The sequence below is a fragment of the Sander vitreus genome, chromosome 20, assembly GCF_031162955.1.
Source record: "Sander vitreus isolate 19-12246 chromosome 20, sanVit1, whole genome shotgun sequence".
Lineage (NCBI taxonomy): Eukaryota > Metazoa > Chordata > Actinopteri > Perciformes > Percidae > Sander > Sander vitreus.
In genome coordinates this window covers 17,260,167-17,287,554 of record NC_135874.1, presented here as the reverse complement: position 1 = coordinate 17,287,554, position 27,388 = coordinate 17,260,167, and the positions used below count along the sequence as shown (strand labels likewise).

Genomic DNA, 27,388 nt, shown 5'->3' with positions numbered 1-27,388 from the left:
AAAAACGTGCTCTGGTTTATTGGCATGTCTTTAAACCAATCACAATCGTCTTGGGTGGTGCTAAGCGCCAGGTGGAGCCATGGTGCCGCTGCTAAAAAGCCTCTTGAAGGAACTTGTTTTTGATGGAACGTGTGCGTTGAAAGGTTGTTTTAGTCGTGCAACAGAAAACTCAGATTGGACAGATGGTCTAGCTAGCTGTCTGGATTTACCCTGCAGAGATCTGAGTAGCAGTTAACCATAGTCCTCATAAGTCCACCGGAGTTTAAAATTACAACACAAAAAAAGCAAAAGGTAACGGACATCAGGCTGAAAAGAGTAACATCCGGCGGAATTTCCGGCAGCGCCGGAGCAATCCCGGAAGTGGACTGTTGTGGATATAGACTAGCTGTAAGCTAATCACATCTTTCCATTGACTGTATATACGACCTCGCCACCTTTTTAAAAGTTTTTTTCTGAACACACAGCTACAGGTGCTTTTAGGCAGATTTGGTTACCTTGGCTAGAGCCATGCAAGCTATTCCCCATTTGTTTCCAGTTGTTGTGCTAAGCTAACTGGCTATCTAAATCTTGGCAAGATAACAAAATAAGCACGTTTCCCAAAATGTCAAACTATTCCTTTAAAATATGGTAAGCTCGGCCATGTATTCAAATACAAAGAATAGTGGGTTGTGATAATATTCTAAAATGCTTTAATTCTATTTAATTTGGATCATAGAGGCAGGAGAATAATGAGTGGGACAGTCGAAAGTTAGAGCTTAACCATAACTGAGAAAAATCTCTTTAAACCACTTAACACAACTGTGGATAGCACCAATGGGAAAGGCGTTTATAAGACAATAAACTGGGTCTCATGGAAATTATAGGGTGGGGAAGGGTGTGGAGTCTATTCTTTTTAGCCAAGTTAACCTTGTGAAAAAACACCAAGCAGGCCACATGACAAACCTGACATTTTAGTTCTCACCATGCAGCTGTACAGACAGAACCCTGCATAATATGTAAGCCACAAAGGCTGCAAAGATTATATTATATGTTTCATATTAGCATATATTTAAATTCCAATGTTTTAATGCTAGTACACTATGAAAAAAAGAACACATCCATTCACTGGCACGTTGGTTACCAGTGTGATATGTGCTGGAGCCAAACTTTCGCCACAGCTAAGGAACAAAATAGACATCCTTTTCTGTTGTGAATTAGCATATTTCCAATATTTCAGTAGGGACATGAAAATCCTATTCCAGAGAGAACATTTTCTTCCTTAGCACAGAGGATAAGATGTATTTTTGTGCCTTCCTGCAGTCATCACTATTAACGAGAACATATTGATCTGATAAAAATGACTCTGTATCACATTTCTGAACATTATGAATATATTGGTGTCAGCTGGTATCCTGACATTCTATCATGAATTCTAACACAGCTTACACTCGATGATATAAAATAGGAACTAACCTACATTTTAGATGAACATAACGTGACCAAAGCTTTTCCGCAGCTGTTTAATTATATGACCCGGACCAAATAAGATAAATTTCCAAACATTCCTTGACCGCATTGTGTTGGTCAAAAGGGCGTTTTCTGCCCAAAACTCTGCTCTCTCACTTAACAGTCGCTGTAGTTAAAATCATGGGTGCTCATCAGCAACCACACAATATGACTAAAGTGACCTCATAGTCTTACATCAAAATATAGCCAACCAATACACAACAAAAACATAGCTGGAGTTACTATGCAAACACAGGAGTTGAAGCCCTGCTGAATAGGGCAGGGATCTGATGCAATCAAATACAGTGGGACAGTGACTGAAAACCTTGTTGTATAATGCCATCCATTAATTTTCAATGTAACCACACTTTAAAAAACAACACCACCCATTTGATAGAGCCTATGTAGTTCTGATCTGTGAGACACACACACGCTTACACACCCATGTTGCCAACCACCCAAAGAATCCACCTCTTCTGGCTTCCAACTGTGGGTGGTGCAGGCATTACCACAGTGGTACAGTAGGAGGGGTGTACTGTACATAAATCCTTTGTGCCAACAGATGTTTTTAATGACAAATAGGCTATTTCAGCTTAAAGCCTGAGAAAATGAAGACTGCAAAAAAAGCAATGCTGTCACAATATTAAAAGCGTCCAAGTAAAACACTGTTCAAATTGTGTTTTGATTCCATTCGATCCAGATCGTTAAAGGTTTTGTGGCTCCCTGTCCTTTTCCCTATCATCAAAAATCATCAGAAATCATCAGAAATGAACCAGAGGCCAAGAAAACAAGGCTGTGTCTGATGATAGGCTTTCACCATGACTCACCCCCCGTGTGGTCATATGAGTGATACTGTGCTTCTACAAACACTAATTCTGTGGTTTATGGTATCATGAGAGGGATTGACTGGACAATGGACAAAAAGAAAAGACAAGTAGCTGGTAACTGATATGTGTTTTATTGCTAAACATGACAGTCTAAAACCTAGAATCCACGGATGAGCACCTCTGCTCAAGATATTTTCACCTGTACAAATATGTACAAATGTATTGCTACAATTAGATTGGCTGCAATATGTGTGCTATGGTCTTCCTATCCAGTATACAGTAGTCTTTACTGTATATGTCATAAGCCTTTCAGCATATATATCTCCAAATGAAAGGGAAAAGTCTTGTTCCTTTTCTGGAGCTGGCACTCTCTGTACCTCCACCAGCTCTGTAATTAGGTTCTGATGGGGGGGACTGACTCTCCTCTGTGGCAGTATCCCGGCTGGTGCCAGGCCTCACAAGACTGCATCCACCCTCACAGGCTCAATCAAAGGGCCTGCTTAGCCAGAGAGCCTAACACTAAGGTGATTGCACAGGAATGCACGGCTGCTTTTTCCTCAGAATATCAATCACAACTTTTTGGGAAAGGATGCCGCCAAGTTCTGAGATCACGGATTAAAGCACCAACTGATCCTTTATGAGCGAGTGCTCACTGGGGAGAGGTGAATAACTCCCTCTTCCATGTAAAACGTGACAGATCTAACGTGGCCAGAAAACATAGAGAGACAGCAAACGTGGTCATTGAGGGCGTGATTTAATATCATGGAGGGAAAAAGGTTTCAGCAGTGTTGAAACAGAGTTTTGATTATCTCTTGTGTGTACATTATAGACTGCCATGGAATGAGCAAGAAAACAAGCAGGTTCCTGAATTGCTGTCCAAGTGGTTTCAGTTAGGAAATACGACTGTTGCAAGCTACTGCCGAGAAGAAAGGTAACTGCAAAACAAAAGTATATTTACTTTTAGGACCACCTTTAAAATTTATGGGCATCGATGTGGAATGAATCTGAAAGAGATTTATTATCAGTGCAGTCTACTTTTAATTGGTAGGTAAGGAAAGGAAACTACTACTTTTTAAGCCACACAGATGTGAGGTTAACCAACCTTTCGCTTTTTATTTTATGAAAACACTAATATTTCAAAATTGTCATCATCTGAAGTGGGATCATTTGATAACGGTTGCTTTAGAGACAAAAGTGTTGTCATTGTTTTACTCCTATTTTACATCATTTAAAAGGAATGCCTACATTAGCCATTTCAGCACTAATGCAGAGCAGATGATGGATGGATGATGGGGAATTTTACTTTCCCCAAAACTCTTCTGGGGCATGGTATTTAAGGGGTGGAAAGGAAATGGACGTAGGTTACACAAAGTAGCACATCCAGCTGCCCAGCAATATCCCAGTTTTGTAGTATTTGGCCAAAATTCCACTCCATGTCATGTGAGGGAGAGCACAAGGGAGGATTGTTTTAAAAAATGACAAACGATTAATCGATTATCGAAGTAGTTGGCAATTAATTCTGTCAATCAACTAATCGATTAATTTCAGCTACACGTCACATCACTTTGATCATATTTTTATTTTAATGCTCCATCCCACACAAGACAGTAGAAATATTCAGAATCCTTATCATCTAAACAGAAAGCTGGAGGACATAAGCTTAGTTTTATACTGCCATTTCCTTACAACATCAGATGAATGAGTACATTTACAGTGGTAAAGTGGGAAATAATTAGGCCAGCAACATAAATATTCCGGACATTATGTAGTTAGTATATTCAATGTGCTATTCCAGTGCTGGGCTTCAAGTACTGCAGTTTTTTCCTTGTCTACATCCAGAAGTGGTATTAGAAAATGGCACCCTGGGTTCACAAAACGGCATTATAAAGTTTTTTATGACTTTAAAAACACAATTTTCCACTGACAGGCTACGCAAATGATGAGCATGCCATCTGGCCTTTAAAATGCAGTGAGATAAGGCTCTGAGATAACTCACTGAGCTAGCGTCTAGGAGTGGGCCAAAGACCAGCACCAAGGCCTGGAAAATCTCTACAGTTATAAAATTTGGTTCTTCACACTCTGATGTGGTAGTGATGTGCAGTTCATACTCTAAACTCAGACAATGTACAGCATTTAAAGGGTGAGCATTACGAGTTGGTACAAACTTCAAAACGTATTAGATTTATACATGCAAATCAGGGAATCGACTAAAAAGTAAAATTTCGGAATCACAGACAACAATCACGTATGAAAATGATGAATACATAAAATATAAATTCCTAAATGTATCAAATTTGCCATTGATCATATGGAAAATAATTATTAGAATAAGAAAACAATAGTCAAAGCAAAATCTTTACATTAAATTTACGAGGAGCAAATAATGCACAAGTGGCTTTATATGGCCTTGATATGGAAACGCGGATAGAAAAGTGATGCAAGCCTCAGTCCCAAATTACACAATACTGTTTTTTTCCCACTAATGAATAAGGGAGTGACTCCCTGAGGGTCAATAACAAAAGATTTTACAAGATGTTGCCATTGATGCCATACTGAGCTGACCTTGTAATAAGACTTAATGACCTCACCTCAGTGCAGTCTTGGACGGTGTCTAGAGGAGTTAACAGCACTCTATAAACTCATTGCTGTTATAATGTATGACAGTAGTGCTGTTGGATACGTACCTGGGACATGCTAAGGTTTGTGAATGAGCTTTGCACTGAGAGAAGTTCTTCGGCAGGAAGGAGAAGGCAAATTTTGGAGTCAATGTCAATCAGCTGCTGCAGGTCAGAGGGCTCGGGGGAGTAACCCTGGCCTGTCAGGACTGACACAGCCCACATGTCCTCCTGGAAGAGAATCATTGATGAAATAAGTCATGGCCCACTGGGTTATAAGGCTGCTTTATGTAGTGGCAACCTTAAATGGGGACTGATAAACATTAGCTAACTATTCCTTATTCAGCAACTTTGTGACAGTGATGTCTGGAACAGGGAAGAGGTACAAGTCTGACTCTCACACTTGGTATTCACTTCTGGATGGTGAACAGGGTGCTAGTCAAATGCGAAAACGTTGACAATTGCCTCCTCTTCACTGTGACTGTTTGAGACTCTCCTTATATCCTATGGGAAACAGTGGGTGGGTGGTGAGTTCATCACAGCCCAGTAGTGAGATAGGGATAGAGGATATTGCAGTAAGGCTTTCATGCCAACTCTGCAAAGAACACAGCTGTGACCTCTGAGCACTCTGAAGGGGGAGCAGAAGAAAACTGGCAGAAGAAAACAGCAAACACAGGGGTCGATAGGTGGAGCACCACACAGAGCCAAAATTGAAATGATGAAATGAGATCAACAAATTCTTTGGACACTGATTTGTTTGTTTCCTATTTGCAGATCTTATCTGATCAGCTTCATATTTAGCGTAAGAAATGGTACGGAAATTGATCTTTTCATCTAACTCTCAAGAGTGGGATCAATCTTGTCATGTCTCTCGACAAGAAATGAAATAAGTGTATTACGCATGTCAAACTTTTCCTTTGATAAAGCAAAAGATTACATCCACTACAGCAGCACCGAAAAGTTACGCGATGACTGACTGCTACTGATTTGCTGCCTCGGGTTACCAGACCTACACAAAACTGTGGAACTTGTTAGGACAAGTACCATAAAAAAAAAGTGTGTGAGGCAAACCGTGTGCAGCAGCTTGTGGTTGATGTGTCCCTGGGTATTCTGCCAAGAACTGAGTGAAGTCCTCCAAACTAAAGACGCGTCACTGCCAAAGTCCTGGTGACATAAATAATGTGCTTGCTTCATTATGACCATTTATAATAGCACGCCTCTCAATAACAGGAAGTCTTCCACCAGCCAATAAGTTGAGCTCCCCTCAGTTTGGTATCTGCCACCACAGTTACTGCAGTATTGTTCTAAAAGTCAAGACAAACATCATAGAGCAGGAAGACATGAAAAAAACCAAAACCTCTGGCAAGCTGTCCCACGGATGCAGAACTGTCGGGGTCAGGCTAAATGGAACCGTATGTGAAAGGTAAGTATGTTCCTTCTAGCTTCCCAGAAGGCTTCATCCCATCTGACTTCAAACTGGCCGCACAGCTGCCAAAGGGGCTATTAGAGCAATTTAAAATTAAAGAACATTTGAAGATAGGATGGTGCTAGTGGGTTCACAGTGAAATATTCTACTGCTCTATGTGACACAGGTTCTCAGATGAATCATCATCATCAGGTCTCAGTCTCTTTGCTCTTAGCTCCATCAGCTACACCCTCATTAGCACCATGAGTGCAACTGTAGCTTAAATTAGGGCTATATGAAAGATCCTGGCCTCAGGATATTGCAGAAACACCACAGAGGGACTTGTTATTGAAATTGAAAACGTGATAACAAAATGAATCCGTAGCATGCAGCATTCCATGTGAACTGCATATGGCACTTGACATCTGGTTCATTAATTTCAACTGCTTTGAGGAGTCACAATCTTGTGCCCAGAGGCCGTCTGAGCTGCCAAGCAGTCATCAAAACATGGATGTCTGACCAATGTTACTCTATGTGCTGTTCTGAGGGCCAAAGTCTGGTTGAGCTACTTAATGTCTTTAATAACAGCATTCAAAAGGCCAAATGTTAGGTAATGACACAGATTTTAACAAATACGATTGTGAAAGAAACATTTTATGAACACTGAGATTGTTTAAAAATGGTTGTGGCTAAACACTGGAAGCAATATTTGCTTTCTTTTAATAATGAACATACTATGTTTTAAATGTAGTAAATATCAAAATGTTGGTAGCAGAAGCGGTGGATGGGATCATCTACAGTATTGCTACTCCCCATAAGACTTCTGAACACGAGGGGGAACGAACTTGAAAAAGAGAGACTCATCCTACAGCACATGATGTCTGTTAGGGCTTCAATGTCAGCCTACCTCGCTGTCTGCGCCTCTGGCACTGTCCTCTTCGTCTACTTCTCGGAGGAGCTCGGCCAGACGCTCTTTCTCTGCCTGAGTCATAAGCACTTGGTCCTCCTCACCACTTACTAGCTATTGCATTTGGAGAGAAAAAAGAGAATCAAAATCATTATTTGCATACCATTTTTTATTCTTTTCAGTGATGCCCTATAAGTCTAAACTATTTATTTCTCTTGATTTAGAGACAAATATTTTTCTCACTGAAAATAAAAGGTGGAGAGACTTGCCCATATACCCCAGGACTGCATTTGGCCCAATGTGAACTTTGACATACCTCAATGTTTCTCTTGACAAAGTCCTTCTGTTTTTTCTTGCCTTTGGAAGCTCCACAGTGGCTGCCTTCAAATTGTTCTTTCCTCGTCTCCTCATGGCCTAGTTCAAATGATTCTGTTGAGCTGTCTGGCCTCTTTTCACCTGTCACGAAAGCCACACTTTACATTCCAAAAGGCAAAAGCTCTAATAACAACCATTGGCCAAATCTGATACAAAATCACAGAATTTCCATGAGAGTTATTTTTCATTTTTGATTACAGTGTTTGCAGCTGCCCAAATCATCTTGAAAAGGTGAAATATAAAACTTAGACTACTCTAATGCTAGCCCTGCAAGGCGACATAGTGGGTGTGAAGACCATTCTTGAACTTAGGTGTAAGAGGTTCAAGCAGCCAACCTACCTAAATGTCTAGAGCAGAGCAACACAATTAATTCCTCACATCTCCAGGGAGATTATTTGCCTTCCTTAAGAGATCAATATCATAAAAAGCCACAAGCTCTTGATCAGGAAATTGTTCAGGAGTTGCATAGTGGGTAAACTGTTATGCATTGACTTCTGTAAAACTGAGTTAGTACTGTTGTCTGCACCAGCCTACCATGAAGGGGGAAAACAACAGCAATAAATTCCCTGAGCTCATGGCGCCATCAAGTGCACAATCTAGGCAGTACAACTGAGAACATGGATTTTAAGATCCATGATCTTAACATGGAAAACTGAGTGCTGCTTTTTCTTTTACGTTCGATTCTTACTAACTCACTTTGCTCCAAGTATTGGCTGTCTCTGATGTGCTCACAGTCAGGAACCTGAGTATCAAACACAGGCACAAAATCGTCGTCCTCCTCTTCTGTCCCTTTAAGATAAAAAAAATAAAAATAAAAAATAAATTAAGATGTGTCACAGTGACTGCATAACTTCACTTTTCAACACTGTTGCTTATCTGTAGCCTATACTGATGCCTATGCTTACCAGTGGGTGCTTCCAGAGCCAAAAACAACCTTGTGTTCATGGCTTCTTGGGCACATTCAGAGTGACCTTCAGGCTTATTCTGCTGCAGAAAAATACACAATAACATCACACCATACGTGATAAAAGTGGCCACCTTTTTTAGTCCAAAACCTAGTAGTGAAGTGGTAATGTAAAGTGTAGTGAATGAAGACTTTGAATACCTGGAGTTCTTGCCAGAGTTTTGCTTTAAGTTCTTTCCTTTGACGCTTGACTTCTTTTTCTATGCAGATCTTTGCAGACAGTATTTCATCAAGTCGCCTCATTTCCTCAATGGCTCTCTGTAGTTTTGAATCTTCCTTCTCTTCATCAGTAACTTCAATGTGACACTGACCTGAAAGATGCACAAATATTATATAGAGCGTAGGGTTACTGAATTAAAACTGGAATATCCTAAGAGTGTACTAGCTACTCCATCAGAACACTTACCTTTGTCAGGACCACTGGCTGATGAGTTGATTATAGTTTCTTCAGAGCTGCTCTGGGTCTAACGTTACAGGGAATTGTTTTTGTCACAAAGATATTGTAAATAATACAGTTTTGTAAGTCAATACTCATAAATGTTGTAATGTGCATGTATCGTCTTTAATTAACTTAATTACCTGAATATCAGCAGCTTCGTTGGTCAAAACAACTAGGGCAAATGGAGTTGTAGAACCAATTCTGTCACTATGAGGCAAAGACACGCTCGACACACGGCTACCTGTTTGCTCACTCGATGCAGGTCTAGAAATGTCATCTAAACTTCCTCTGATAATTTCCATAGTGTGATTTTCTTAAGCTGTATTTCAAGAATAAAAACGACATAAAAATATTTTTGCTAGTATTAAATTGATGATGCTAAGTAAAACCACTTTCACTCAACCACAACAGAAACCTTCCAGAATGTGTCCCGTGGTTTGTCCACCCGTTCCTTCGGTTACTATGGACGCAAACGCTCCCGGATGGTGTAACTAAGGAAATATGCATTAGTTACTATGGCTACCGGACGAAATCGGGTAGATGCTAGATCGGATCCGCCAGACGTGTCCACGTCAAAGAATGTGCCATATGGCCCGCCTTATTCTGCTTTATTCTGCCTCGGATTGGCTTACCCTGGTATTCTTACCCTTACCATAACCAATCCCCATTACTCATGCCTAAACCTAACTACGTCGACCAGTCTAGCAGATCCGATTTAGGATCTACCACGAAATCGAGGCAGCTCAGCTGATGCTTCAATTGATGCATCTAGCTAGCGTATCGGTTAACAAACTAGCCAGTAGGACGCTAGCGTTTAGCTGTAGCAGTACCACTCGGCTCGTTAAATCATATTATCGTCGTTTCGGCAGTAGCGTTACATGTCGTCGGTGTAGCTGAGATATTGTTGATAAATGTCTACAGTGTGACAAAGAGAGGGTGGAGGATTCGAGGCCGTGTTTCTGTGGTAGGCAACGCTAACCAACGAGCCCGTTGTCATGTCTAGCTAGCGTTAGCAAGCTAAGAATATTGATGTAGCTAGCTACCCTAACAATGAAAACCAGCTATGATGTGCTCTGTTGGATTTTATAGTCCTATAGGTGGTAGCACAGTTGCTAGCTAGTTATCAACATTATACCTTCGGTATCTAAATTTGATAGATTTTGTTTTGGGCTTGGTAACGTTATCAAACATAACTTTAGCTATCACAGCTAATATAAAGAAGCACCGAAAATGGGTGTGTGTATCATAGGTGTGTAGCCGCTTAGACAGAACCAGAGTTACGTCTTATATGCTGGAGATATAAATAGCTAAAGCCGTTGCTTCGTTGACATACCTAGCGGCGTTATAGAGAGGAATTTGCATTGCTTTCTAATCAGCGCTAGCTTGCTTAATGATGTACCATTATTGATAGCTTTTTTTCACAGTCATGTTATTGTAACGTTACGACTGTACCACAATCACACCCATTTTCCCTGGCAGCTGTCCAAGCTCTGCAGAGTACCTGCGCCAGGCAGGTGACCGCATATGGTTAAGGCTATGGGGGATTGCTTTTTCATCATGATATATTTATACTTTCGTAATTACATTATTTTCTTATCATACCAGGTTGAGTCGACTCTATAGGGGAAGATGTGCAATGGAATGATAGAGTCAATATCAAAAGCATTTTGGGCCAACACCTCAGCCACTAATCGGTCCTTCTTGTTGCTGCTGGTACTGGCTGCAGTGTCCACTGGGCAAGGGTCAGGTAAGAGGCAAAATGTATGGCTGCACACTCATACAATACAGAGCATTATGGATTATGTCAGTACTCTGCTGAATTAACATCAAATCAGCTTTGTCATGACAGACCAGATGGGTGACTGTCTGGGAGTCCTCACACAGACAGGATGTATTGCTTGTTCTACAGCACAGGGGAGACTTTATCAACTGCCTCCTAACCTTGATTTCAACATGTCAGTTTATCCCAGCAGATTTATTTCATCAGCAATACTACAGCCCTATAACCAGCTGAGATTATGTTATTGTTTTAGTATACAAATTAATTATTTAATGTAACTATACCGTGAACTACTCTTACTCTTACGTACTACGCTAAATAGTTGTGGAATACATTCAAATTGATCTATAACAAGGAAGGGGGCAATCAGCAAATAATTTCTCTCTGTGCAGCACATCAGACAAAAGAAAGTCAGTTCAATGGTTTTAGAATTGTATCAAAGTTAAACCAGTAGCCTCACAAAACAACTGTGACAGTTCAGTCCTTTTGCTACAGTTCCAATAGGAAAGGAAACATTAGGGACAGCACAGGTGCTGATACTGACCCGATTAGGCGGATGAGATATCCACCATGACACAGCCAATCCACAAATAGAGTTTGTTTGTTGGTTGCTCTTTGCACCCATTAATACTTTGCTCTATAGCAATGTATCTCGAAAACTTATGCTGTAAAATTTGTCATGGATATTTGTGATCTCTAGTAGATTATTCCTGCTGATTGTGGTGACCCATTGACCTTAACTCTTTCACCTTATACACAATATTGCAATGTTAATATAATCGGAGGACTGCCATGACATTTTTTGGGCACATGTGGTGCCATTGCAAAGCCTTTCTAGTACAGATGGTTACCATAGGTCATTCGGTGTCTTTAATACTGGTGGCTTCACTGGGTCAAATGTATCAAGCCTGTCTCAAAATATTTGTTGAAAACCTGAGCACTTTCACAGGATTTCTTCTTCTTTGGTCTTCTCTTCCCAGGATGTGTGAGGCCGTATATGGTCCAGAACAGCTGGGTAAACCTTACAGAAACCAACAGGGGCTCGTTCCCTGCGGGCACAGTTCTGCAGTACAGCTGTGACCCGGGTTACCTGCCAGACGGACCCAGCATCCTCACTTGTACCACACTGGGACTCTGGACCTCTGAACCTCCTCGCTGTATACGCAGTGGTGGTAAGATATTTTGTCCACCACTGTCTTTACTGATAGTAGAAATAATGAGAAGTGACTGTGTTGTGAGCAGCTAACCTAATTTAAAACACTACTCTCGTGAGTAAAAATATCTTCTTTTTTTCACATTTAATTATGTGGTCCATCTAAGGATTTTTAGCCAATTTTACTTGCATATAAACTTTAAAAAAAAAAAATACCAAGAACTTTTAAAATTGGGCTGGTACTTATGCATATGTTGTGTTTCGCCACTCCCATCAGCATGTCTACCCCTCTCCAAACCCGAAAATGGGGGCTACACCTGCCACCCGTCCCCCTGCCGAATGTTTTCCCACGGCACTGTGATTGAGTTCTTCTGTGATGAGGGCTTCGTTGTCAGCGGAGACTACAACTACCTGACCTGTCAGGATGGACAGTGGGACGGACCAATGCAGATCAGTTGTGTGAGCCAAGGTTGGTCACTCCTCAAACTCAGATCTATCAGTCAGTCAATAGGCTTTAACACCCACCCGTCAGCAAAGCAATGCCCCCAAAAATTGGATTTTGTGGATAAATCAGTCCAAATAGAGAAATAGTCTTAATACTATCGACAGTCTCAGCTGTGGAAGTGTGTGTCTTCAAAAAGTTCTTTTCTTATTCTTTGCTTATTTTAATTTCATTTTTTGCTCAATGTTTTTTTACTTTTATCTGTTTAATACTCTGTTTAACCTTTACCAGTACAACACTTTGTAACATACATGTGCTATATAAACAAAACATTTATTATTAAAAACGAAGTATAGGTAGGCTTATTAACTGTATTTCTGACTGTCCTTTTTTTAAGGTTGTATAAGACCTTCTACAGTGCAGCATAGCTCAACTAATCTGACAGACACCAATAGGAGCTTGTTCCCTGTGGGCACACGTCTGCATTACAGCTGTGACCCGGGTTACCTGCCAGCCGGACCCAGCAGCCTCACCTGCACCACACTGGGACACTGGTCCTCTGAACCTCCTCGCTGTATACGCAGTGACGGTAAAGACAAACCTCCTCATAGTACCGTCTGCAATTCTGACCCTCCTTACACCTGGTATCTACATCTACTTTAACCTGAATGAATAGATAGTATCTGCTTTCAATGTATTATAGTTTGAGATGTTTCATTATTTTTAAGTAGTTGTCAGTATGCATTTCAATTTGATTTTCAAACCTACGGTAGATTTATTTTCTTATTTCAATTCACATCTGTGCTCTTAACACCTACAGTTTGTTTACATTAAAGCTTGAGTGCGTAACTTTTTGATATTAATGAACGTCCGTTACATTAAAGCCGTTGCCAAATGAGTTGCTACAAAGCTAATTAAGACTGTCAGCTCCACACAACTCTCTCTGTATTTCTCAGTATGGCTATGTTCAGAAGATTGTGTCGTCCGGAGAAACTCAAATGAAGATAATTACCTTTTCTGATGAGTCCATCATGGTTTTTTTAATCCTCTCTTACCTCCTTGGCTACTAGCAACTGCTCTAACGATTTAGATTAAGCAACAACAACAAAAAGGTTCAAGTTTTACTGTAAATGCAGTCAGAGATGTATTAGGGCTCTAATCATATAAACCAACTCCACAAGAGGTCAGAGACACATTTTTGTCTTATGTCAACATCCAGCAGCTGCGATAACAAAAAAAGGACATTATGACCAACTCGCTGCCCAGATTGTAGCATGCTCAGAATATCCTTGGATGGATACAGTTCAAGTTTTTATTATAAACGGATACACCAGATCTGACCGATTGAAAATGACATACAGCGCTGGAGTCTATGTATTTACTGATTTCTTTCAATGGACAGTATGCCAGACTCCATATCAGCCAGAGAACGGGGGCTACACCTGCCACCCCTCCCCATGCGGAAGGCTTTATGTATTTATCATGGCATTATGATTGAATCTTTCTGTGAAGAAGGTTATAATCTGAAGAGAGACTATAAATTCCGTACTTGTCAGTACGGGGAAATGGGACAGCCTGCCTCATGGAGCAAGGTAAAGGCAGATAGTTCTTAACAGATAAACATGTCAACTGTGTATCTGTCTCACAAACCACAACCATATTTATATTAAGGTCTAATTATTTTTTTTTTTTATCTATTATTTAATGTTATGTTCTTTTTTAATCTATTAAACTCTGTTCTACCTTTTGCCTTTGTAAAGTAGTTTGTAACATTTTTTAAGTGCAATATCAACAAAGCCTCTATCTATTAAAAAAATGATTACAGCTATTAACTGTATTTTTGACTGTTGTCACTTTTTTAAGGTTGTATAAGACCCTCTACGGTGCAGCACGGCTCAACTAACCTGACAGAAACCAACAGGAGCTCTTTCCCTGTGGGCACAGTACTGGAGTACAGCTGTGACCCGGGTTACCTGGCCGACGGACCCAGCATCCTCACCTGCTCTGCACTGGGACACTGGTCCTCTGAACCTCCTCGCTGTATACGCAGTGATGGTAAAGACAAAACCTCTGTTTTTCATAATGTGAGCTAGTGGGAGCATGTTAGGGTTGAACAGCAGAGGCACAACAGGGTACCCGCGGGGTCTTAAAAGCAATGAAAAAGTCTTAACAATGATAATCTCAGATTTAAGGTCTTAAAAGCCTTGAATTTGGTATACAAAGTCTTGGATTTCATTACAAAGGTCTTATATTGTTTTGCCTTTCCTAGGATTAAGTTCCTACCGTAACACAACTGTTACTAATGTAGGCTAATTAAAAACTGACCGGAGCCCGTCGTTGGACGCACCGGAGGACCGAGACACAAAGTAAACACGCCTCTCTGACCGGTACCGGGGGGGTTAGGTTAGGGTCAAACTGTGACTCGGTGTGCGTCTTATAACAAACGGAGCGAGCAGCCGCCGGACTCTAACATCTGTTGATCCGTGCAGGACTTCACTGTGAGCGGAGCTGAGCTGTGTGTTTTCAGTGTTGAACACTGCTGCAGATATTCATGCACGACGTATGTTGTTGGTGATTTACAGAGGTGGAAGACTTACTCAGATCATGTATTGCAGTAAAAGTAGAAAACCAGGTCATCTCTGCAGGTCATCTTTAAACACTCAGATGTGTAATTACATCCTACGTCCTTCAATTGGGATTTAAACCAGTTTAGCACTGATATCTTAGTGAAACAATATACAGCACTGGAGTTAATGTATTTATTGTTTTCTTTTCTTTCCATGGAAAGTATGCCAGCCTCCATTTCAGCCAGAAAACGGGGGCTTCACCTGCCACCCCGCGCCATGCCAAAGACTTTCTCATGGCACTGTGATCGAATATTTCTGTGATGAAGGCTATGTTCTGAAGGGAGACTATAAATACCTTACTTGTCAGTATGGAGAGTGGGACAGCCTAATGAAGCTCAGCTGCCTCATGGAGCAAGGTAAAAAAAATTAAAATAAAAAGATGACATATTTGGACAATTGGTTAAATAGTCACAGTAGGTTCTGTACACATAACTGTGTCAACTGTTCTCTGCCTCACAGACCGCAATCCAACTTTACCATTGGGGATGCCCGCCTTGTCCATAGTGGCATCCACAGCCAGCTCAGTGGCCCTAATCCTGCTCCTAGTGGTGCTGTTTGTACTTCTGCAGCCAAAACTTAAGTCCCTCCATCGGTGAGTCTGCCCTCTAAGTATGGAAGGCGCTTTACATTCAGCAAACTAGTCGTAGATTTAAATTTTTTTTCTGGTCCCCCACACCTAGACGTGATCCGGGTGTGTCCGGCCAGCCCGTGTCAATCATGGTGGAAGGAGTCCAGGTGACTCTGCCCTCATATGATGAGGCTGTGAATGCTAGTGGAGCCTCAGCTCTCAGCTCTGAGTCTCGAGTCCAGATAGTGCTGTCTGAGGGTCAGCATGCCACAGCGCCAGAGGCTGGCCCCTCTAGGCCTTCTTCCCTAAAACAGCAGCAGTCCGAGATGGCTGTGGTCCACCCTGTGCCGCCGTCCTCATCCTTCCCGTCGCCCTCGCCCTCATCCTCTACCTGGGTTCTGGAACATGCAGGTGCTGCAGCTCCGTCATCCTCACAAAGAAGGCCGTCTGCAGGCAGCGACCAGCACAGCCTGTCTCTGGACTCTGAGATGGACTACTCTGATGGTAAAGCCCTCTTCAAACACACTTTTTACTTACTCATAATCCTTACTTTGTACTGATGCAATTGTTTATGGTCTACAGATATGCCGTTGCTGAAGGAGGCGTGAAGAAATGCAGCAGCCTTTGGACTTACCCAGGACAACCAGCCTTGTTACTGACTTGTACTGGTGAGCAGGATGCCTCTTGAGTTGTCAACACAGCTGTCAACACAGACGAGGCCAACTAAAGAGGCTCTGGGTGAAACTGTGGGTCACTCAGAGTAGTTGCTCGGTCCATCCCAAAGGAGAACAAAGAAGGGATTCACATGTACATACATGCTTACATTTTTTTATAGGAATTCCTACACTATGTATGTACGTCTAATGTCTGAAGCTCAGTTTGAAAATGTAGAACAAAAACAGAAAAGAACAGGCACCTCGTGAAGGAGGTTGTCTTAAAAAATGACTGATGTATTTCAGTTGAATGGGCAAAGCTGCAAACTCATTTTGGGAGTCAATATTCTCTTCAGTGTCTTGTTTACTGTTACTTTTCTTTAACCACATATCGCGCAATTTAAGACACATCAGCAAAGGTGCATGAAGTCCAAGAAAGATTGTTGTCCAATTCATGCACACTTACAGCATTGTCTTCAAAGATTTTTGTAATTATAAATCATTATTTAAGGTGTTATTAATCATAACACCTACCTCAAATCATTGTACAGTTTACGGCTGCTTGTCCACCCAAGAGTTCACTCTGCTGCGTTTTTCATTGGATTGAGGGCAAACATTTTAAGAGACTTGTTTCAGGCCTGCATTCAACACATTTTACCCTTGCAAAGCTTTCAGATGTATTCTTTCCATACTCATACCCTTGCCTCCAATGGCCTTAGCGTTCCACTTCTATGCACAGGTATCTATAACATGTAAAATAAGGAATTTTAAAAATGAATGTCAGTTAAATGCCTCCACTGCTTGGTGATATTATGTGAGGCTTTGTCATACACATCCCTTGTACACCAGAAAATATTTATTCAGGCTGCTTGGAAATTCCTCTTTTAAGTGTAAATGGGGAAACTAAGATGTGTATTTAATTTATGTGTCCAGAATGCTGTTGATCAGCCATGGCTTCTTTTGATGCTTCCACAGCTCTTGAAAACTTAAAAAACAAAAAAAACAAGTAGGTCTTTTTTAGTTTGCCGCTTCAGTTTTGATTCTACTGCAGGCGCGTTGTAAGGAAGCTCCAACACAAATGAGTAAGTGTACAGACTAGTGTAATGTGTTCACTTTGTTTGACTGTCCACTGAATTTACTTTGGGACCGAGGAATGGGTTTTTGTTCTGTGTTTTTGTGAAGATGGTATTTTAATATATGTAAAAAGTTTTAAGTTAAGTTTACTTTGTATATACCATACAATCATTTTGATTAAATATTATTTGAGGTGTTCAAAGTGACGGTATCTTTTTTCATTAGACTGCTTTTCACATCTTTGAAACATCTGAGATTGACCTTTCTCTTATTCTATTTAATTTAATAGCATCCTCAAAAAAGCTAGTGACACGTCAATAGATTGTATACATTTATTATCGAGGTGTCAGTTATAAAACTTGCAGATTTAAATATTTTGAAAACAAAAATATAATTACAAAATGTAATATTTAATCATTGACTTCTTGCTTCGACAGGCACTACCTCTAGTTAACATTGTATCCAATTGATTACGTAAACAATGATTAAAGTATTAGTTATGGCACATGCGTCAACAGTCTTTCTGTCCGTATCACAGGCCTGGGTGAAGGTGAATGTGCAGATGATATGGAGACAGTGAGTGCACTCTGCATCCTCAGTAGGTAGGATTCAGCTCTTCCACCATTTCCCTCTTTAGCACTGGGTTGTCATCTGGAACCCAGACATGGCTGTTTCACTTCCACTTGTTTAACATCAACGTCTGTAAGAGAAGGGTGATATTAGACTTCTGCTTTCTTTTGGTCTCAATTCAAAAGATCAATGTCTGCAAATGTGTGGAGAGATTGCATGTGCTTGTCTGACCATTCCAGCCCTCCTCCCAGCCTCACTCTACACAAACACAGTGACATTTACCCTGAGCTGGTGGCTTGAACACTTGGTAACATCTGAAGCCCAGGGTCAGGAGAAGGGCCTCAGTACACTGGAATGTGTAGTATATCAGAGGGAAGAGAAACATGGGTCCAATGACCTGAGGGGGAAAGGCCACTTTTAGGATGGTAACGCACAGCTGGATGTTTTGACACCCTGTTTCCATGGAGACTGTCCTGCTGCATCTAAAAAAGAGGTGAGTCACTTGTCAGTTTTGATATTCCATTATTTGAATTTCATACTAAAATGCACCAATAGTATAGCTATTGGAAGACAACTTGAAATAACTGGATTTATTTCCAAGTTCCAATTGTTAAAAGCTTTTCTACACTTATTTAAACACTAAACATCTTAGTTGAAATATGAATATGGGACAGTTGAGAACATTTTCAGATCCTTAAGTAAAAGTACAGTATGTTTTTTAGCCAAATGTGGGCCAGCTTAAAATACATAAAAGTAAAAATACTCATAAAACAAAAAAAATGCCTCCTGGGTTTGACTATTGCATATTATATTTGATAATAATTAGTGATGCATTCATGTGTAAGTAGCATTTTACTGTTAATACGTATAAATGCATTATATTTTGTTAGAAAATATGCTGTCAGGTAAATGCAGAGGATGAAAAAGCACCTGAAATGTAGTAGAATAGAAGTAGAATGAAATGGAAATAGTGAAGTAAACACCACTGGTTCCCCACCTGGGGGTCAGGTCCCCAAGGGAGGTCCCATGATTAAACTGAGTGGTCACAAGAGGCTTAAATGAACAAGAAAAAAAAAAAATCTGTTTCACGAAATTAAATGTATTTCTCTGTAATCTTTGCGTTTTCTCATGAAATATATACGTTCACCTCTTCGAGCCGGCAAAAATCCTTCAACAAAACCAAGAAATCAACTCAATGATAGGTACATCTAGCATGTATTCACTTACTTTGGACTGAGTCTGCACATTACAGACATGACATATCCCAGCATAAACCCAATCAGTGGCATCAGTGCAGCAACAGCCAGAACATCAGGTGTGAGGACCATCCATAGTACGTCTTTGATGACAAAACCAGACAGGCTGAACACTATGATGCCAGAGACCATCAGGATGCTGAGACCAGCCTGTCGAGAGAGTGAAAAGATGTTACAAGCAGAGAAATAAAATGGATAGAAAGGCCATTGGATTGTTTACCGCAAAACCTCAGCCCCGCGACTCGCCGGAAGTCGGCTTGTACTGAAGTTCATACGTTACCATGGCAATGGTACACATAAATATGGCTGCCGCTCTGACAATTCTGCTACGTTGATATGAATGGAAAAGGCCTTTCTATCCTTTTTTTTTTTCTATGGTTACAAGAGTCAGTTTATCTCCCCTGAAATCTCAGCTTCAAAGCACGAACCTTCTCTCTTCTTCCCTATATCCAAAAGTGGCAAACATCATCTGAAGGCTTCAAGGTCTGCTCTTTGTTAGCATTAAAATTATGGCTTCCTGTTTATTTGGGCCACAAGTGAGACCCATACCATGTAATGACTAGTGTGGAAAATACAACTTTATATCCAACAGGTAGTTTTCATGTAAGACATGATGTGTCACAGTAGTAAAGGCACATGGGAAAATAGTTAAATGAATTATGGCTGAATTCCATTTAGCTGCTTCAGTTTCAGGGTCCTGGTATTGTGCATGCTGCCTTTTCCTCCTATGACGAGTCCAAATGTATGCTGTGAAAAATGGCTTTTTACAACAGATTATGCTTGTGTGAAGCACATTTCAGGGGGCTCACTTTTTTGACGACTGATGAGTAGTTTGGTTTGTAGTGATTAATGGCAATGCCAATGGCACAAGGCACAAGGGTGAACGCGAGAGCAGAGATGATGCCAAAGTAGGGTACAGCATTTTCCAGACCGGTAAAGCCTTGGCAGTAGATATAGAGCAGCAATGGCATCAGACCAAGTGCGGCGATGCAGGAGCAAGTGGTCATTACGATGCTGGGAGGGCGTCAGAGAGAGAAGAAACATTTTTAGACAGGTCATGCATGAAATGTAGATGTCTCAAATGGTACATGCAAAACAAGGCTCTTTTGTAGGAACATTTCTGTTTTGACCAAGGTTAAAGGTTCAGTAGGTGTCTTTTATAAAAAAATAACTTTTTGTCATATTTACCAAAACGGGCACTACATCCTGACAGTACTACATGTACATGAAAGATGGCTGTGGCTTAGGTGGTAGAGAGGCTGCGACCAATTGGAAGGTTGATGGTTCGATCCCTGCAGTCCCGTGTCAAAGTGTCTTTGGGCAAGACACTGAACCTCGAATTGCTCCCGATGCGCCATCGGTGTGTGAATGTTGAGCAGGTGGCACCTTGTATGGTAGCCTTGGCCACCAGAGAACCAGGATTTTTTTCACAGATTATCTGTATCATGTGCTACTGTCAGAATATAGTGACAGTTTGAGCAAATATGGCAAAACGTTATTTTTATTCAAAGTTACCAACTAAACCTTTAACTAGTGAATTATCGTAGGCATTTGTAATCTCAACAAGACAGGATCAATACATCAATGAGGGCTTACTGTACCTGAGGTTCATGTCACCCTTTATGGCCAGAGAGAAAATGTTTGATAAGCTTCCCCCTGGACAGCAGCCGCAGATGAGCACAGTCACAGCCTTGATGGGATCCATCTGTAGCATTTTGGCTAGAGAGAAAGCAGTCAGGGGCATGATGCCAAACTGGGCCAGCAGTGCAATGGCTACACCTTTTGGCTTGAAGAGATGGGTCTTTATTTTGGAAATCTCCATTGTACAGCCAAGGGATATCATGGAGATGAAGAGGATGACGACAGTGAGGATATTGATGGCTTTGTTTAGGGAAGGAGGGATGTTCAGGACACCAATACTTCCATTGCCAGAGAAATTTCCCTCATTGTAGATGTGAGCTATTCCCTTGTAGACTTCTGTCACATTCATTATGATGCTGATCCATACACTGTGTGTTCACCTGTCACAGCAAAACACGCAAATTAAATACATTAACAGCAAATAAATTACAGAATTAGATTATTGTCATTAGATTTCAGTATTGGGTTAGGTAGTTTGAGTCCTTTATTTTATTTTATTATTTATTTAGGGTTTTTTAATGCAATGCAATCATAAAAATAACTCACAATCCCACTCATTGGCATTTAGCATGTTGCAGATGTCCAAATGAGGAGCTTTTTGGCCATTCTCTACAATCCTACACAGTTCCTCCTATAGAAAATATAGAAGTAGGGGCGACCTCTCGCTCACCCGGTAAAGTGTGCACCCCATGTGGCTGAGTCCTTGGCAGCGACCAGGGTTTGAATCCGACCCGCGGCCGTTGTGACCCGCGTGTCATCCCCCCTCTCTTTCCCCCCTTTTCTGTCATTCTCCAGCTGCTCTATAATAAAAAAGGTAATAAAAGCCCAAAAATGATCTTTATTAAAATAAAATATGTAAATCAAAACAGCACTTTTAGCATGTGTGCTCCCTGAAAGCAATGATTGTTATAGCTGCAGTATTTTTAATAGTTGCCCTTTGTGTGTGCCCTAAAATAAAATGATTCAGAAAATGTAACAAAATGGTTCTTCCGGTTGACATTGACAGATAAAGCTGGCAATGTTCAATATTTGTCTTACAAATTTATGAACAAAAGAATCCAAAGACCAAAACCATCAACGTGTTAGTCCATTTCTTAATACTTTCTGACTTCCTCAGCCTGTTTGTGGCACTTACCCCCAAGCCAATTTCTTCCTACTGCAGGCACAACATTTTCAAAACATGTCACAAATATATATTTTTTTATAAAATAAAAGAAAAAGGCTAAATAATTTCCCAAAACACCTGGGCACTGTAGTTATATGCAAATGTTGCTCAAACAGAAGTAAGAAGTTGGGGTATTGTGAGTATAGTGAGTATAGTGAGTATTTATATCAGCAGGATTGTGTACTGTATATGGGATTGACAAAAAAAAAAAATTAGTGCCCATATTCATCGTAACTTGTTGTTCTTGCACTCTTCTAGCAACATCACCAGTATAATATAAGTGTTAATCCTCATGAGTGCATGCCTTTGCTTTGATGTGTTGGATGTAGGCCTGCACGATAAATCGTTATAAAATCGCGATCTCGATTCACCCCTGTTCGCGATTTAATTTTTAAATGACTTCGATTTTTTTTCTCCTTCAATTCTTTTATTGAAAGCATTTGACATTGACATTGACATGTTTTAATTATGTAAAGACATGTTCAAGGAGTTCAGATAGAGCCTGTATCAGGGCCATATTTAGTTCAATGTGTCACTATCTTTGGTAGCCTACTGTACTTAAATGGCTGATTGTGCAGAGTTTGACAGTAGAAGGCTGTTTACACATTCAATCGTTGAAGGGGGAAAGTTTCTCTGTGCTCCAAATATGAATTTGTCATCACAGTTGGTGTGGAAGCATGTATGTATTACAAGACCAGTTGCAGTGGGAGCCAGTTGAAGTCCAGTATGCTTTGCGTTTCATAGGATGGCGAAGGCATGTTCTGCGATAAATTGCAATTTATGACTTTTTTTCCAATTTCAAATTATGTCCCTAAAAAGCACATTTTGTCAACATCTGTTCATCTCACTTCAGTTTTATTGCTGCAAAATGGGATTGTCAAGCAGACAAACTGACCAACACAAATATAATAATAGATCGATACTTGGCGTCTGTGTATCAGTACAGTATTGCCACGAAAAATATCGCGATACTATGCTGTATCGATTATTTCAAAGCAGCGTTACAAGTGCTTGAAAATTCAGAAATATTACTTTTTTTTGCCTGTACACGTGTCCACATATCTACGTCTGCAGGTTTCAACAACAATCTTGCATTATGTAATCCTCCTGTAATTTGTTTATAATTTTGCTGTTAAAGCCACACTTTGCACACACAATATGTGAGACAAAACTAATAACTACTCCATATGTAAATCAGCACTGTTTTGTTCTAAAATAATTAATACAATGTATTGTAATATTGTAACTACAACCTCAGATTGAGGCCTTCTAAACATCTGCAAATGCTTTACAGATTAAAAAAGAACAAATCGATAAAGCTCATTCGAAAACCAATGGCATTATTTTATCATTACATTCAAAACATTTCCTAAAGAGACCAAACCCAACAATTAAGTTGTCCATTTATTGTCTTTGTAGCCTGATAGAGCATGTGCCTTGATGTCTAAACTAATAAACAAAGAGCCATATTGTTGCACCTGCATGACATATTCCTTGATTACAACACACATTATAGAAAAATCGGATGGATTAGATGCAGATACAGGTTCTCACTGAGTTGTGATGTGCATACATGTATGTGACAATAAATAATCAACGTAAAAACATGGCAAGTGTAGTATAGTTTAACTCTACACCTGCATATTGAAATGTAACTACATAGCATGTGTTATCACTGGTTTGCAATTTAGAAGAGGTGAGAGGAACAATTGCACTGACCATGCTCATTGTAAAGAATGTAAAAAAAGAAATAGTTTGGTTAGGATGGTACTGGAATGCTACAGGCTGTATCTACTTAGTACACAATACTTTGATTATTTTATCATTATTTTTGTATATATATATAAAACCACCTTGTTCACATAAAGAGCCACGTTTAGATTTTCTTCCATTCATCTACCTTAATGCTTGCTAACTATTGGCATAATATAAGAATGAAATAGTGAAAGTCTTAACCTTTCAAAAAGCAAAGATATCATGATGATTGTCTAAGAAATAAAGGCACTTTCTTACCTCGATTTCAGGCCAGCTTCTGCAACTGTGCTGTGCTTTCTCACACTGTCCATCTCTCCTCACATTCTTGTGCCTAACTCCTTTTCTCTGTGTTTGGACACCCTGCCCTCCCCTTAGTCACATGGGCTCACATGGTAGTTGTAAACACTGCAAGCAAACCATCCACACCATGTGCAACTCTCAATTGCTTTCTTTTACACAGAATTCTAGTGAGTCCACCTTTAAAGCAAGTTACTAGAAGTCATCCTTTATTCATAGTGAGTTGCTCCCCTATACCAGTTTTTCAGGGCACCGTGGGAAAATTTGGCATTGATGGGCTCGATAATGTGTAAAGAATGGAATTGCTTCTGTACCTCTAAAGAGACACTTCATTGGCCTCAATTGCATGTGGAAACAGACCTTTAATTAATATTGTGCAACTAGGCAGATGATTCAGTTTGCCTGGCAGAGTTATCAGAGTTGTCTTTTCATAAGGGGCCCTCTTTTATTGTGAGACGTGGGTGTTTTGTACACCAAGACCTTTTATTTACAACGTACCCAACTGATCGTATATGTTAGACCAGGCTCAAATGTTGTTGACTTAATACCACAAGCAGTGTAGAGATTAGGTCAAAGTTAAACAGGCCAAAGCTCAAAATCTCAATGCACCTCACGTGCTGCAGACATTCAATGGAATCTCTTACAGGAACAACAGCTTAAGTTAACCTGCATCTTCTACATACATATAACAACAACAATGTTGTTAGGGTTAGGTAACTAATATACAACAAAACATGATACAATTTGCTATCGAACTTAATGAATCAGAAAATAAAATAATAATTTTTTTTAAGGTTTTGAGGATGATAGAAGCACTTAAAAAGCAAGGTATAGTTCTATGTATTTATGAAGATATTTCCATTTGATAAATATCACCATCTAAAAGTGAACTGTCAACTGGAAGTAAGACAAGAAGACATAATGGGCATGAAGATAATTTACAGCCCTGTTTGAATCTTAGAATTAACAATACAACAGGTGCAACTGAGGACAATCAAAAACTGGATATCACCGTCTAAAAGTATTTTTATCCCTGGGTGAATCAGTTCTACACAAAACAAGCAAGGTATCTGATAAAGATCTGTATCTGGATGGCATATTGAAATCCTTTGAGGATGTAGTACAGCAATTTGGAATCCCTAAGTCCCAATTTTTTAGATGTTTGCAACTTCCCCATCTGTTAGTGGGGACATTTGTATCCAGTTCTTCAGTCCTGAAGGCTTCAGAATATTATTTTATGGTTATTCAGAACCTGGGGGATGGAGCCTGGTCAGTCCTCAAGAAGACATGGGAAAGAGATTATAGTATTACACTAGAAGATGAGGAGTGGGACAGAATTGGTAGAAATATTAAAACTATGTCACGCGATGTAAAGGTGTGTCTCATGCAGTTTAAGATCATGCATCGCTTCTACTGGACACGCTCCAAATTGTTTAGACTTGGATTGAAAGACACACCAAATTGTTGGAATTGTAACACAGAAGACAGCCAATTACTTCATGCCCTATGGTCCTGTGATAAGAGATACATGATAATTTATGTCGGATTGCAGGGACCCAGATTCCATTCAGCCCAAGAGTATTTGTTCTGGGAGATGGCTCGATCCTAAGTGGGATAGATAAGTACACGAGAAGTTAGGTCCAAACCAGTTCAATGATAGCCAGACAGATTCTTCTAAGAGTATGGAGGAACGAAGGGGTACCTCCAATCCAAGAGTGGGCTTGTGAGATGGCTAGAGTGGCAGCATTTGAAAAAATGTCATGCAAGTGGCTTGCTAGATTGAGTTCTTACACAGAAAAATTGAGAAAATATCTGAGGTCTCTGGAGGGGCCCTAGGACGCTATATACTATGGAAAGGTGTATATAATGTACCAATGGTATCAGCATTTATACATAATGTGGTTATTTGATTGACAGTTGGCTGTTATTTTATGTATTGAATATTATGTATATATGTATATTATTTCAACTTGTCAAGGAAAAGAGAAGGGGGAAAAACGAATTGTAAAGGGAGGTGGTGATGGCTGATGGGGGGTCAGACAGGGAGATGTGCTTATGTTGTGAGTTGAATGTTTTGTGTTTTTTTTTGTTTCAAATACGAATAAAAAGGTTAATCACAAAAAAAACAAGCAAAGTATATATTTTGATTACTGTGACTCTGCTCACTCTGTTCATCTGGAAACTGTGAAAACTTCATGTTTTGCGGTCTTCCCATCAACCTTGAAAAAAAATTACATTTACTAATACATTTTCAGTGCTTATTTCCACGTCCCATATTTTCTGATATAAAACAAAAATTGAAAACGGGTCAATTTGACCCTAAGTCAACACAAGGGTTAAAAACAAAAGTCAGATGGAGATCATATGCTTGTTAATACCACTTGTATCTAGGTTACAGTCTATGTTGAGTAGTCAGATGCTGCACATATGACTCAGCCTATTCTTTCTCAGATCTTGTTTCATTAAAACTATAAAAGATGCCCTTTCTGTCTCTCTGGTCAGAAGACACATTTTTATCCTCTTGAGATTTGTCTCTCTATTATTATTGTACAATGACAATAACTTTAATCTTCAAACTATCAGTGTTTTTGTGCATTATTTTAGGTGTGTTTAAGTGCTTACAGATAATTTCCACGACAGCTCATATGCTAGAGACACCCTCTGTTGTCTAAATATTAAATGATAAGGTCAGGTGTAGATTTAAATTATGTTATTTTTAAGGATGTAAAACAGTCCATGTTTAGCTTTGTCTTATTCAAATTACACAAAACTAATCCCCGATTAGTTAAGAGATAAGATAGATAATGAAGCACATCTATGTAGTGCTTCAGTAGGTTTATAAGCAGTGATCGCTTGCTGCAGAAGCTATTTAAAGGTCCTAAAGAGGCAAGTGTCTAACCATGAATGGTGAGTGGGGGAGGGCAGCCATAGTGAGCTAGGCCACCATCTGGCCTCATAATCATATGCTGGGAGCCTAGTTATTGTAGCACTCTACCCTGCTGACAATAAATGACCAGTGAAACAGCAAACTTTAGCATAGTGTATGTTGGTCCTTACCGCAATATATTTAAAGAGAATATCTATCTTACATCAAAATTATTGCATATGTTTAAGGCCAGATTTATTCATGACAATTTAATCAAATGTGGTTTCTAATATATTTATTTATAACTATACAACAAATATTTAATTATGATCAATATAAGGCTGCTGTGTTTGCAACCTGTAGGAGATAACCGTATATGTTGGTGGGCGCGTCCAAATCCGTGTGCTTATGGGACATGTAGTTCACATTCCGGTGCAAAGGGGGCTGCGTGTTGGCAAATTACTTCATTACCCACAAGGTCTTGTTTTCTTGCGCCTGCGCTTTTAATGTTTTCCCGTCCATGT

General features: G+C 40.0%; 3 protein-coding genes across 5 annotated transcripts in view; 1 reads left to right on the top strand and 2 right to left on the bottom strand.

Moving 5' to 3' along the window:
• Window positions 1-9,319, bottom strand: part of fsip1 (fibrous sheath interacting protein 1) — a 41,018-nt gene extending 31,699 nt beyond the window's left edge. Inside the window, exons 1-8 of the mRNA XM_078276710.1 lie at window positions 9,158-9,319; window positions 8,985-9,042; window positions 8,720-8,889; window positions 8,520-8,601; window positions 8,311-8,403; window positions 7,556-7,695; window positions 7,240-7,353; window positions 4,997-5,158 (exon numbers count right to left, since the gene is read on the bottom strand). Of these exons, the coding sequence (XP_078132836.1) occupies window positions 4,997-5,158; window positions 7,240-7,353; window positions 7,556-7,695; window positions 8,311-8,403; window positions 8,520-8,601; window positions 8,720-8,889; window positions 8,985-9,042; window positions 9,158-9,319 (981 nt within the window). The remainder of the gene's footprint in view (window positions 1-4,996; window positions 5,159-7,239; window positions 7,354-7,555; window positions 7,696-8,310; window positions 8,404-8,519; window positions 8,602-8,719; window positions 8,890-8,984; window positions 9,043-9,157) is intronic.
• A 408-nt stretch (window positions 9,320-9,727) lies between these two features.
• LOC144535236 (sushi domain-containing protein 4-like) lies at window positions 9,728-17,516 on the top strand. Of its 3 annotated transcripts, none has more exons than XM_078277570.1 (10): window positions 9,728-9,981; window positions 10,623-10,764; window positions 11,778-11,969; window positions 12,228-12,419; window positions 12,790-12,981; window positions 14,256-14,447; window positions 15,181-15,375; window positions 15,479-15,611; window positions 15,700-16,091; window positions 16,170-17,516. In XM_078277570.1, the coding sequence occupies exons 2-10, from the start codon at window positions 10,647-10,649 to the stop codon at window positions 16,193-16,195; spliced, it is 1,632 nt and encodes a 543-aa protein (XP_078133696.1). In that variant the 5' UTR covers window positions 9,728-9,981; window positions 10,623-10,646; the 3' UTR covers window positions 16,196-17,516. The 3 variants fall into 3 exon arrangements, with proteins under 3 accessions (XP_078133696.1, XP_078133698.1, XP_078133697.1); XM_078277572.1 differs by lacking the exon at window positions 9,728-9,981 and adding an exon at window positions 9,998-10,527; XM_078277571.1 differs by lacking the exon at window positions 9,728-9,981 and adding an exon at window positions 9,998-10,531.
• A 445-nt stretch (window positions 17,517-17,961) lies between these two features.
• LOC144535600 (hepatic sodium/bile acid cotransporter-like) lies at window positions 17,962-24,012 on the bottom strand. The gene is made up of 6 exons (XM_078278138.1): window positions 23,960-24,012; window positions 20,742-21,137; window positions 19,950-20,154; window positions 19,112-19,290; window positions 18,155-18,366; window positions 17,962-18,014 (listed from the first exon to the last, which is right to left on the bottom strand). Exons 1-6 carry the CDS (start codon window positions 24,010-24,012, stop codon window positions 17,962-17,964), a joined length of 1,098 nt encoding a protein of 365 aa, XP_078134264.1.
• Between the last annotated feature and the right edge of the window lie 3,376 nt (window positions 24,013-27,388).

Excerpts from the sequence above, each read along its gene's own strand:
- LOC144535600 (XM_078278138.1), bottom strand. The coding sequence starts at position 24,012 with ATGGACAGTGTGAGAAAGCACAGCACAGTTGCAGAAGCTGGCCTGAAA. Across the intron at positions 20,155-20,741 it reads AAGGGTGACATGAACCTCAG|CATCGTAATGACCACTTGCT; the intron begins GTACAGTAAGCC and ends ACGCCCTCCCAG. Across the intron at positions 18,367-19,111 it reads ATGTGCAGACTCAGTCCAAA|ATGCAGCAGGACAGTCTCCA; the intron begins GTAAGTGAATAC and ends CCTCTTTTTTAG.
- LOC144535236 (XM_078277570.1), top strand. The coding sequence starts at position 10,647 with ATGTGCAATGGAATGATAGAGTCAATATCAAAAGCATTTTGGGCCAAC. Across the intron at positions 12,982-14,255 it reads TCGCTGTATACGCAGTGACG|GTTGTATAAGACCCTCTACG; the intron begins GTAAAGACAAAC and ends CACTTTTTTAAG. Across the intron at positions 16,092-16,169 it reads TGAGATGGACTACTCTGATG|ATATGCCGTTGCTGAAGGAG; the intron begins GTAAAGCCCTCT and ends TATGGTCTACAG.